Below are 12,885 nucleotides of genomic sequence, written 5' to 3'. Positions count from 1 at the left end.
GTCTATCGGCTAGCTCCACTGTGGATACTGTGACTGATATGCAGTGCACACATCTGTATACAGTATATTATGGTCATGAGTACATAATTCAAATAGACGTTAAAGGGGAAAAAGAGGCATTTTTTGGTACTCAGTAAAATCTTTCTTGGAGCCTTCATTGGGGGACACGGGTAACCATGGGTGTATGCTGCTGTCGCTAGGAGGCTGACACTATGCAAAAAAGGAAAATAGCTCCTCCACAGTATACACCCACCGACCGGCACAAAGTACCTCAGTTAGTGTTAAAGCAGTAGGAGAAGCAACCAAAACTCAACATATGTACCAATGCCACAACGAAGGCACATAGACTAAATAATTGTACAACAAATGTACCAATGCCACAACGAAGGCACATAGACTAAATAATTGTACAACATATGTACCAATGCAACAACGAAGGCACATAGACCAAATAATGGTACAACATATGTACCAATCCAACAACGAAGGCACATAGACCAAAAAATGGTACAACATATGTACCAATGCAACAATGAAGGCACATAGACCAAATAATGGTACAGCATATGTACCAATCCAACAACGAAGGCACATAGACCAAATAATGGTACAACATATGTACCAATGCAACAATGAAGGCACATAGACCAAATAATGGTACAGCATATGTACCAATCCAACAACGAAGGCACATAGACCAAATAATGGTACAACATATGTACCAATGCAACAATGAAGGCACATAGACCAAATAATGGTACAACATATGTACCAATCCAACAACGAAGGCACATAGACCAAAAATGGTACAACATATGTACCAATGCAACAATGAAGGCACATAGACCAAATAATGGTACAGCATATGTACCAATCCAACAACGAAGGCACATAGACCAAATAATGGTACAACATATGTACCAATGCCACAACGAAGGCACATAGACTAAATAATGGTACAACATATGTACCAATGCAACAACGAAGGCACATAGACCAAATAATGGTACAACATATGTTCTAATCCAACGACGAAGGTACATAGACCAGATGATGGAACAACATATATACCAGTACAAACAGTTAGGGAGGGTGCTGTGTCCCCCAATGAAGGCTCCAAGAAAGAGATTTTACAGTGAGTACCAAAAAATCCCTCTTTCTTTATTGCTTCATTGGGGGACACAGGTAACCATGGGACGCCCCAAAGCAGTCCCTAGGGTTGGAAACAGGAAGATTCAAGGAATAAATGGGCTCAGGTAGGTCAGTGCAAAACCTCCGCCTGCAGCACCTTCCTACCCAGGCCTGCATCAGAGGAAGCATGGGTATGAACCCTGTAAAAACTGGCAAAAGAGTGCAAGGATGACCAGGTTGCGGCCTTACAGTCTGGAAAGCCAAATCCTGGTAACGATCAGCCCAGGAGGCCCCCACCGCAGGGCGGAGTGAGCCTTCACCCCTGGAAGAGCCTGCACCGTTGGAAGAGGCTGTTTGTCCTGAACACGGAATGCCTCACGGCAATAGTGAAGCTAGGAGCCCATTAAGGCAACCTTCAGAGATGATGAACAGGGCATCAGATTGACGAAAGAGAGCAGTCCTTGAAAGGTAGACTCGGAGAGCTGTGACGGAATCCAGCTTGTAGAGGACTTCTCCAGGGGATGGACCGGAGAGACACAGAAGGAAGGACAATGTCTTCATTAATGAGAAAGGAAAAGAAAACCAAGAATGAAAGGAAGAGAAAACGGACATAGGGACCAAACCCTTGTCCATACTCCACCGAAAGCCCTTTCAGTATTTGTAGTAGATAGGCAAGGATGCTTGTTTCCCAGCCCCAATCATGGTCTGAATGACCAGATGGAAAAAAACAGGCTCCCCCAGGACTATAGCCTCAACGGCCATGCTGTTAAAGTCAGATACTATGAACTCTAGTGGAAGAGGGAACCTTGAGAGAGAGAGAGGATCTGGATGGCCTGGAAGCTTCCAAGGGACGTCTATGAACATGTTCACCGGGCCCTTCTTGGCCAATCCGAAGTTAACAGGAATATAGGGATCCCTTCTTCCTTTATCCTTTTCACAACTCTCGGGACAAGGGGAGAGATGGAAAATGAGAGGGCAGTTGGAATTGTAACCACGATGTTACTAGAGCATCTCAACAGGTGGCTAGCAGCTCCCGGGATCTGGCTATGAACCAAGGAACCTCGTGATTTATCCAAGACGCCATGAGGACGATGTCCGGAGAACCCCATTTCAGTATATATGGATGAAGACGGCAGGGCTGAGCCACCGCCCGAGCGAGACCCAGACGTCTCAGAAAATCGGCTGCCCGGTTTTCTACCCTCGGAATGTGCACGGCTGATATGGCGGAAACTTGACACTCTGCCCTTCGCAGAATCCTTGTTACCTCTATCTTAACTTGTTTGATGCAAGTACCGCCTTGATGGTCTATGTAAACCTTGGCCGTGGTGTTGTCCGACTGAATGCAGACTGTAAGAGAGAATGCCAGTGGCGAGGAGCAGAGAAAATCGCCCTGATCTCCAGGAGATTGATGGGGAGAGAGGCCTTTTAAGCGTTCTAGTGGCCCTGCGCTGTGTGAGGAAGAAAAAGCGGCTCCGCAAATGAGACTGGCGTTGTTGGTGAAAAGCCTGCCACTAGAGAGGAAGGAGGAATTTCCTTTATAGGCCTGATACAGACGGCGTGACCAGGTGAGGGAATGCCTCACTCTGAGGAAGAAGCACCGAATCATCCGTGGAGACGACCAGAGAGCCAGCTGAAGGGGATGGGCATGGAACTGGGCAAAAGGAACGGTTTCTGAGGCGACAATCCCCTTTCCCCTAGAACTCTTATGCAGGACCGTAGGAGAAGAGAAGCTGATCGCTTTAGAGTACAGAACCCCTGGCAGAGGGACAAAAACCTTCTCCTTTGGAAGGAAGAAAAGGGCTTGGGTCGTGTTGAACCTTATACCTGGAAACACCAGGTGCTGAGCAAAGGTGAGGGAGAACTTTTCTCTGTTTATAATCTAGCTGAGATGGACCCGGATATGTAGAATAAACTGAAAACTCTGGTTGCAGTCTCAGCAGGGACGGCTCCTTGATCAGTAGATCTTTCAAGTAGGGAAATATGAAAAAAAAACCTTGGAGAGAACGATGTCCCTGATCGCTGCCATGACGTGAATAGTCTGGGAGCAGAGGCTAGGATGAAAGGAAGGGCCGTGAACTGATAAGGACCTTCCTGGATCGCACATCATAGGAACCTCTGATGCTAAACACAAACAGGAATGTGAAGAAAATTCTCCCGAGTCCATGGTAGTGATTACCGAACGTAGTGACCTCGTCCTGAAAAGACCGGACCGAACGTGACGGGTTAACCGCTCGAGGACCAAAAACAGAGGGAGCGGTCCGTCTTCCTTCGTGACTATGAAAGAATAGAGTAGAACCCCGAAAACCGTACGTTCTTGGGGACGGGTACGATCACTCCTGTGAATGGTAGGTAAGACTGCCTGAAAAACTCCTGGGGCCTGCGACATGTCTTGGCGGGCGAAAAAAACCAAAAGGAAACTTTTTCCTGGGGGAGAAGAACGGTCGATATTGTAGCCGGAAGTCGCTATCTCGATATTGAAGCAACCTTTCCCTATTAAAAGGACATTAGGCTTGGAGCGAGGTGCTTTTCCTGCCGGTGGCATCTGAAACTATTGATCCAGCTTGGATCCAAAAGATCTAGTCTTGGAAGGCACAGCCAGTGAGGCCATAGAATGCGGCGCATAGCAATGATGTTGCTGGTAGCTGTGACGGAACAACCAGCCGCATCAAAAGGGAGCGGTCACAAGATATTTGCTGGCATGGGTAATCTGATCTGCCAGATCTGGCCTCCCATCCGGAGGAGATGCCACTAGAATACCTTGACTAAGTAGTCTTGCTCCGACAGACATGGATTTTGACACCCAGGTGTAGGCAGATATGGGACAGAGAGAGGCGCCAGCTGCTTCAACGGCTGACTTAATCAAGGATTCAATCTGTCTATCTGTAGAATCCTTAACCCCTTCATGACCCAGCCTATTTTGGCCTTAATGACCTTGCCGTTTTTTGCAATTCTGACCAGTGTCCCTTTATGAGGTAATAACTCCGGAACGCTTCAACGGATCCTAGCGATTCTGAGATTGTTTTTTCGTGACATATTGGGCTTCATGTTAGTGGTAAATTTAGGTCGATAATTTCTGAGTTTATTTGTGGAAAAAACGGAAATTTGGCGAAAATTTTGAAAATTTCGCAATTTTCACATTTTGAATTTTTATTCTGTTAAACCAGAGAGTTATGTGACACAAAATAGTTAATAAATAACATTTCCCACATGTCTACTTTACATCAGCACAATTTTGGAAACAATTTTTTTTTTTGCTAGGAAGTTATAAGGGTTAAAATTTGACCAGTGATTTCTCATTTTTACAACAAAATTTACAAAACCATTTTTTTTAGGGACCACCTCACATTTGAAGTCATTTTGAGGGTTCTATATGGCTGAAAATACCCAAAAGTGACACCATTCTAAAAACTGCACCCCTCAAGGTGCTCAAAACCACATTCAAGAAGTTTATTAACCCTTCAGGTGTTTCACAGCAGCAGAAGCAACATGGAAGTAAAAAATGAACATTTAACTTTTTAGTCACAAAAATGATCTTTTAGCAACAATTTTTTTATTTTCCCAAGGGTAAAAGGGGAAACTGGACCATGGACGTTGTTGTACAATTTGTCCTGAGTACGCTGATACCTCATATGTGGGGGTAAACCACTGTTTGGGCGCACGGCAGGGCTCGGAAGGGAAGGAGCGCCATTTGACTTTTTGAATGAAAAATTGGCTCCAATCTTTAGCGGACACCATGTCGCGTTTGGAGAGCCCCCGTGTGCCTAAACATTGGAGCTCCCCCACAAGTGACCCCATTTTGGAAACTAGACCCCCCAAGGAACTTATCTAGAAGCATAGTGAGCACTTTAAACCCCCAGGTGCTTCACAAATTGTTCCGTAAAAATGAAAAAGTACTTTTTTTTCACAAAAAAATTATTTTAGCCTCAATTTTTTCATTTTCACATGGGCAACAGGATAAAATGGATCCTAAAATTTGTTGGACAATTTCTCCTGAGTACACCAATACCTCACATGTGGGGGTAAACCACTGTTTGGGCACATGGTAAGGCTCGGAAGGGAAGGAGCGCCATTTGACTTTTTGAATGGAAAATTAGCTCCAATCGTTAGCGGACACCATGTCGCGTTTGGAGAGCCCCTGTGTGCCTAAACATTGGAGCTCCCCTACAAGTGACCCCATTTTGGAAACTAGACCCCCCAAGGAACTTATCTAGATGTGTGGTGAGCACTTTCAACCCCCAAGTGCTTCACAGAAGTTTATAACGCAGAGCCGTGAAAATAAAAAATAATTGTTCTTTCCTCAAAAATTATGTTTTAGCAAGCAATTTTTTATTTTTGCAAGTGTAACAGGAGAAATTGGACCCCAACAGTTGTTGCCCAGTTTGTCCTGAGTACGCTGGTACCCCAAATGTGGGGGTAAACCACTGTTTGGGCGCACGTTGGGGCTTGGAAGGGAGGGAGCACCATTTGACTTTTTGAACGCAAGATTGGCTGGAATCAATGGTGGCGCCATGTTGCGTTTGGAGACCCCTGATGTGCCTAAACAGTGGAAACCCCTCAATTCTAACTTCAACACTAACCCCAACACACCCCTAATCCTAATCCCAACTGTAGCCATAACCCTAATCACAACCCTATCCCCAACACACCCCTAACCACAACCCTAACCGCAACACACCCGTAACCCTAATTCCAACCCTAACCCTAATCCCAACCCTAACCCTAATCCCAACCCTAACCACAACTGTAACCCCAACACACCCCTAACCCTATCCGTAACCCTAACCACAAGCCTAATCTTAACCCTATTTCCAACCCTAGCCCTATTTCCAACCCTAACTCTAATTCCAACCCTAACCCTAAGGCTATGTGCCCACGTTGCGGATTCGTGTGAGATTTTTCCGCACGATTTTTGAAAAATCTGCAGGTAAAAGGCACTGCGTTTTACCTGCAGATTTACAGCAGATTTCCAGTGTTTTTTTGTGCGGATTTCACCTGCGGATTCCTATTGAGGAACAGGTGTAAAACGCTGCGGAATCCGCACAAAGAATTGACATGCTGCGGAAAATACAACGCGTTTCTGCACTGAATTTTCCGCACCATGGGCACAGTGGATTTGGTTTTCCATAGGTGTACATGGTACTGTAAACCTGATGGAAAACTGCTACGAATTCGCAGCGGCCAATCCGCTGCGGATCCGCGGCCAATCCGCTGCGGATCCGCGGCCAATCCGCTGCGGATCCGCGGCCAATCCGCTGCGGATCCGCGGCCAATCCGCTGCGGATCCGCGGCCAATCCGCTGCGGATCCGCGGCCAATCCGCTGCGGATCCGCGGCCAATCCGCTGCGGATCCGCGGCCAATCCGCTGCGGATCCGCGGCCAATCCGCTGCGGATCCGCAGCCAAATCCGCACTGTGTGCACATGCCATAACTCTAACCCTACCCGTAACCCTAACCCTACCCCTAGTTCTAACCCTAGTTCTAACCCTAACCCTAGTGGAAAACGGAAAAAAAAAAAAAAAAATTTTCTTTATTTTATTATTGTCCCTACCTATGGGGGTGATAAAGGGGGGGGTTTATTTATTATTTTTTTTATTTTGATCGCTGTGATAGAACCTACCACAGCGATCAAAATGTACTTGTAAGGAATCTGCCGGCTGGCAGATTCGGCGGGCGCACTGAGCATGCGCCCGCCATTTTGGAAGATGGCGGCGCCCAGCGAGGAGACGTACGGACACCGGGAGGATCGGTAAGTATGAAGGGGTGGTGGGGGGGTGGATCGGAGCACAGGGGGGGTAATCGGAGCACAGGGGGGGGTGAATCCAAACAAGGAGGGAGCGGACAGGAGGACGGGGGAGCCGGCAGGCGGACGGAGGGGACCGGACCCCATAACGGAGGACTGGGGGGGGCGATCGGTGGGTGTGGGGGGGGGTCACCAGTATTTCCAGCCATGGCCGATGATATTGCAGCATCGGCCATGGCTGGATTGTAATATTTCACCAGTTTTTTAGGTGAAATATTACAAATCGCTCTGATTGGCAGTTTCACTTTCAACAGCCAATCAGAGCGATCGTAGCCACGGGGGGGGGTGAAGCCACCCCCCCTGGGCTGAAGCACCACTCCCCCTGTCTCTGCAGATCGGGTGAGATTGGAGTTAACCCTTTCACCCGATCTGCAGGGACGCGATCATTCCATGACGCATACGCTGCGTCATAGGTCGGATTGGCACAGACTTTCATGACGCAGCGTATGCGTCAAAGGTCGGGAAGGGGTTAAGCGATGCAGTGATCAGTAGAGACAAGGCTGTCTAGGAAGACAGGCGAGAAGCCAGCGGATCCACATTAGGGATTCTGCCCATTTATCAAGAAGGCCTGGGCTAAAGGGGTAGAGGATGTGCAGCTTCTTCCTACCTGGGAAGTGCTTTTCAGGGTGTTCCCAGTGTTTAGACATAATCATGACAACTTCCCTGGACAGGGGATAGTGTCCTGCCTGCGGGCCTGAGAGTTGTGATGTGGGTGACACCACACTGCTCGCTCAGCCGCCTATATGGGAAGGCAGGGTGAGAAATTATGCCCCATTTCCCTGGACCTGTATCTGAAAGATAAAGGGAAAATGTTAATAAAACACAACAATACCTGTAAGAAAAAAAAAAGGATTAGCTGCAGATCTGGGAAAAGATCCAGGTCCGCCTCCTACAGACACTAAGCACAAACTGAGGTACTTTGTGCCTGTCGGTGGGTGTATACTGTGAAGGAGGAGCGATTTTCCTTTTTTTGCATAGTGTCATCCTCCTAGCGACAGCAGCATACACCCATGGTTACCTGTGTCCCCCAATGAAGCGAGAAAGAAATGGCTTCAATGTATATTTTATGGAGTTATGTCATGCAAAACTGAGGAATGAACCAGCTTTGAGGCGACTCTGGAAACCATCACTGATCTACGTCAGGAGGATGTGCATTATAATGTATATTGTATCATTAACAATTTTCTCATTATTTGTTTTCCTTGCTTTTAAAGAGTGTGGCCTCCCAGAGCCTCCCTTCTATTTCCCAGAATCCTCCAGCCACTGGGATGACGTACATGGGTGCACAGTCTGTACCTTTGGGTTATCAGCCTTACAATATGCAGGTTAGTCCAAATGATATCATCTATTTAAGTTACTGGGTGGATAACTATGAAAGCAGACACGTTCAATGACTTGTTCATTGCAGACTGATCCAAGTTTGTCTTTTCTTTATAGAACCTTATGACTAGTCTCCCTGGACAAGATCCAGCAATGAGCAACATGTCCTCCCAGCAGCCCTTCCTTCCTGGACAACAACCTATGTATCAACCTGTAAGTGCCAACTATTGACAATGCATATATATTATAAAATAAGTTGGCATGACAAACAAAGTCTTTCAAAGGTGTTGTCATACGACGGCTGACTTCCATAGGAGCACCATCCTGACAAGCACAATGGTCTTCAGCAGGCCCCTGGCTGTCATGTGAACTCTTCATCAAATCATGGTGGGTGGGGGGCAATGGGCAGAGCACTGTAGATGCTATTGTCCAAGATTGACAGCATTTAACAAGTTAACAGCTGTGGGTGGTACTGCACTTTATTCCCAGCTGTTGGAGGCAGATGATGGCAAAAACCTGCTGCCAGATTCTCTTTAACTGTGAATCAGTCGATGAGTTTGTTCTGGCAGTCTTAACAGGAAAGTTTCTATCACTTTTTTGATTGTCTTTTTGGAGCTTATCTCAGCTGATTTATGGCCGTAAACTACATTAAACTTGAATGTGCAGGGAAACAAGAACCTTTTGAACATAAAACTATGCAAAATTGATAATGAAATCAAATTGCAAAAAATGTTTTTCTTGGCCCAATATACATATTTTTAAGTAAAAAAAAAAAAAAAGCGGCCCCAAAGGTTGCCAATCTGCTGGGTGTTACCAGAGGTTTGTGTCTGGCGCTGTGTACTTCTTCCCATGCATGATGTTGACCAGTCATAAGCAGGCAGTGTCATACAGGAGAGAAAAGAGCATGGCCATTACACGTTCATAGACACCAAACATGTCTAGGTTCTTTTTTATCTAAGTGGTGAAAAAAAAAATAATTACAAAGTTTGTTAAATAAAAAAAAAATTGCGCCATGTTCCAATACCCGTAGCGTCTCCATTTTTCGTGACCTCGTGTTGGGTGAGGGCTTATTTTTCGCGTGCCGAGCTGAAGCTTTTAATGATACCATTTTGGCGCCAATACAATCTTTTAATCACCCGTTATTTCATTTTTAAAAAATGTTGCGTTGACCAAAAAAACATAATTCTGGCGTTTTTTTATTTTTTCTCATTACACAGTTTAGCAATCGGGTTAATTCTTTATTTTTTTTTTATATTGATCTGGCGATTCTGAACGCGGCGATACTAAATATATATTTGATTTCTTGAATTTCTTATGGTTTTATTTCCTTTTTTTTTTTTAATTGTTAAAAACATTTTTTTTTTTTTTTTCAACTTTTGGCATGCTTCAATAGAGTCTACAAGGGAGACTAGAAGCTGACATAACCCATTCGGCTCTGCTACATACAGGCGATGATCAGATCGCCTGTATGTAGCAGAATTGCTCACTTGCTACAAGCGCCGACCACCAGGTGGCGCTCATAGCAATCCGGCAGTGATAACCTTAGAGGTCTGCTGTAGACCTCTGGTTGTCATGCCGACCCATCAGTGACCCGCGATCACGCGACGGGGGTCACCGATGGGCGGGATTTCCAGCGCGCTTGCAGGAAGCGCGTGTTAAATGCCGCTGTCAAGAGTTTGACAGTGGCATTTAATGAGTTAACAGCTGCGGAAGGATCACAGCCATTCAAAACAGCTGACATGTGCCAGATAAGATGTGGGCTCGGCACCGGAGCCCACATCAAAGAGAGGGTGTCCGACATCAGTGTATTATTACGCCCAATGTTGGAAAGGGGTAAAGCCACATGTTGTAGTCCACTGCTTTAAATGACATATAAATTATCTGAAAAGTAGGACAACCTTCCTGTACTGTCTCTATGATCTGCATGCCCATATAAAGATGAGTAAAGTGATATTTTGATACAAAGTCTTATTTCAGAGAAATCGTCGTTTTTCTTACGCTTTTGATGTATCATATGTTATGATGTATGTTTCAATAGCGCTGAATTATGTTTCTCTTTGTAGATGCCAGTTGGTGTTGGTCAGCCTCAACCTCCACACCCGCAGGCAACACATGGCCAGCAGGTGCCAGGTGGAAGTGAGGCCCAGTTAATTTCCTTCGATTGATTTCAGAAGACATGCTATTCATTTACTTAACCTGTCTTTGCTGTCAATACCTAACAACGTGTGTAGCATGCATACTTTGGCAGTACTGCTGCAGTAAAACACTACATGTATGTAAATGCCATCTTCACTGTCTGCCTAGCTTCACCTTTGGTCTGCCTTCCAGCTTCTTTCACATCCATAATGCTGGTAAATTGCTGCTCTCGACTAACATTGTAAAATATTTGTAACTTATCCTTGTCTTCGGATCGCTTTATATTTCTACCAAGTCTTTTACCCAGTGCTAATGTGGAAGGACGCATCAGTGTTTTATTAAATAGATAATGCCTGTCATATAATGTACTGGGGCCTATGGAGTTAGTAGAGGGGGACGCTCACTCTGGAGGAGCATTGTCCATGATTTGCAAGGAGGCCCAGTGATTTAAACACGCTTGGGCAGTGACTCTTTCCCTTGGCAATTACATTGTTGGGAGCCCTTGCACAAAGACTCCCAGCAAGTAGTTACTTGTCAAGGCGACAGAACCCCTAACTAAAATGTTAACGTTTAATTGTAATAAAAAGATGGGGTAAATCTTCTCTTAAATCTGTTTTGGTGATTTTTTTTGTTTCCATATAATGACAGAAGACATTCCATCATGTGAAACAAACAATATTTAGTGTCTCTCTTGAATCTCACACTACTCTGGTCGGATCATGGGCAATTGGGAATACCTAGCACTAAATGTAGAAAGCCTAAGGCTGGGTTCACATCACGTTAACAGCAGCCTGTTCAACACATACGGTAACGGGCTGCTGTAAACGAAAGTGCCGGTATGGCAGCTAGCTAGCGCAGATAGAGCATCTGCTAGCTCTATCTGCGCTAGCAGTGACGGACCCGGAAACGCTGCAGCCCACGTCTCAGGGTCCGTCACTCAATGACGGCACATCCCTAGCGCACGCCCGTTGTGGGCGGGCACTAGTGATGCGTCCGACATTGGAGTCAATGGCGGCGTTAACCAGACTACGTTACACCGCGTTATGCTGCGGTGTAACGTAGTCCGTCTAACGGACGCCAGCAACGCAGTGTGAACCCAGCCTAAGATGCCCTTCAGATATCATTAATCATTACTTTTAGTTTGTAAGTAAGAAGGGAATTGTGTTGCCATCAGTGGTATGTCGGTGAAATGATACAAGATCTGTTCCTTTTATTAAAAAAAACCGGTCATCTCCTCCCACTCCCCTCCAAAAAAAAAACCAGATTATATGACTATTTAGCCCCATAAAAGATAAGCCAATCGATCCTTTTCTGGCACTAAAGTGGTGTTCCAGCAGTGGGAATCATTCTGTATACATGAGGCTGAGGAGCTGGAAGTTTACACTCACGCCCCAATGCTGAACAGTCCTACATATTGGGGAGTTTCTGGCGGGTTCCCTAAAGTATACGTGAATCTTCTTTCTTTCTCAAGTATATACATTTTTAATTTTAGTAAAATGAGGTGACCATTATTAAGACATGAATAAAAAGGCAAAATGTTTGTGTAGCAAGTGTGTAAACCATTGTTCAAGTGATTGTATCACTGTGCTTTTTTTAGTCATTACAATATCACTCTTTTCCATGGTCTGTTAGTGCACTTGTATCTCTAACACCAGACATGGGATCTTGCAAAAGCAAAAAAAAACAAACAAAAACAAAACAATGATTTCTGACCTAAGGGAGAACTTCTATTGATGACCATGATTGATTTCCCAATCTTTTATTAGGTTTTCAATATAAAAATGATGTTCACAGAATGTCCATAAAGTCTAAACCCAAAAACTCTGACTGCAAATCAGAGTCAGACGGGTCCAGTCTCTTGGGATAGGAAGAACTATTTCGAGTCAATAGATAATAATTTGGAGCATACTCTAAAAGTTGAGGATTACCTCCTTACCCTGGAGAGTTTCTATTTTATTGGTTTGGAAAGGATGGTGATGACAATATTTCCTATGAGTAAGTGAGCTCTACATTAGATCTCCATCACATAACTCCTGTCCCATGTTCCTGGGGTATAGCGATCATTGTGCGGACATTATGCTGGAATAATTGAGGTACACTACATGCAACATGCGGTGGAAAACGGACAAGAAAAGATTTTTCACCAGCACCTCAAATGTTGATAACATAGCCGTTGCCCATTCAAGCCAATGGATCGTATTGTTTTTCCCTGTTTTATGAGAGTTTTATTCTTTATAATTGTATATGACAAATGTGCGTTCCCTTTCTCAGCTGTACTGCAACTTTAAAGTCCTACATGTACATGGCAGTGGAGGTGTTCATATTGGGCACAGTATGTTGTCGGGGTGACCTTTCATTCTAGGTGACCCATTTGTTTTGCTGCTTTCTGTGCTTGTAAACTGTGAAGGTCTTGGGCCAGCTGTTGTAGTTCTTGCATTGCAAAATTATTGCTTGTAGTAATCTATTGGTTTAGTGACAATAAACATGTATGAAACTTG

At 45.0% G+C, this 12,885-nt stretch overlaps 1 protein-coding gene across 8 annotated transcripts in view; it reads left to right on the top strand.

Annotated features, from left to right (window-relative positions):
- Positions 1 to 12,885, top strand: part of HGS (hepatocyte growth factor-regulated tyrosine kinase substrate) — a 26,958-nt gene extending 14,073 nt beyond the window's left edge. For all 8 annotated transcript variants that reach the window (XM_077251333.1, XM_077251334.1, XM_077251332.1 and 5 more), the window contains exons 19-21: positions 8,146 to 8,256; positions 8,369 to 8,464; positions 10,315 to 12,885. In XM_077251333.1, coding sequence (XP_077107448.1) covers positions 8,146 to 8,256; positions 8,369 to 8,464; positions 10,315 to 10,416 — 309 coding nt within the window. In that variant the 3' untranslated portion in view covers positions 10,417 to 12,885. The remainder of the gene's footprint in view (positions 1 to 8,145; positions 8,257 to 8,368; positions 8,465 to 10,314) is intronic.

The sequence above is a fragment of the Ranitomeya variabilis genome, chromosome 4 (genome assembly GCF_051348905.1).
Source record: "Ranitomeya variabilis isolate aRanVar5 chromosome 4, aRanVar5.hap1, whole genome shotgun sequence".
Lineage (NCBI taxonomy): Eukaryota > Metazoa > Chordata > Amphibia > Anura > Dendrobatidae > Ranitomeya > Ranitomeya variabilis.
This window is presented reverse-complemented; position numbering and strand designations above follow the sequence as displayed.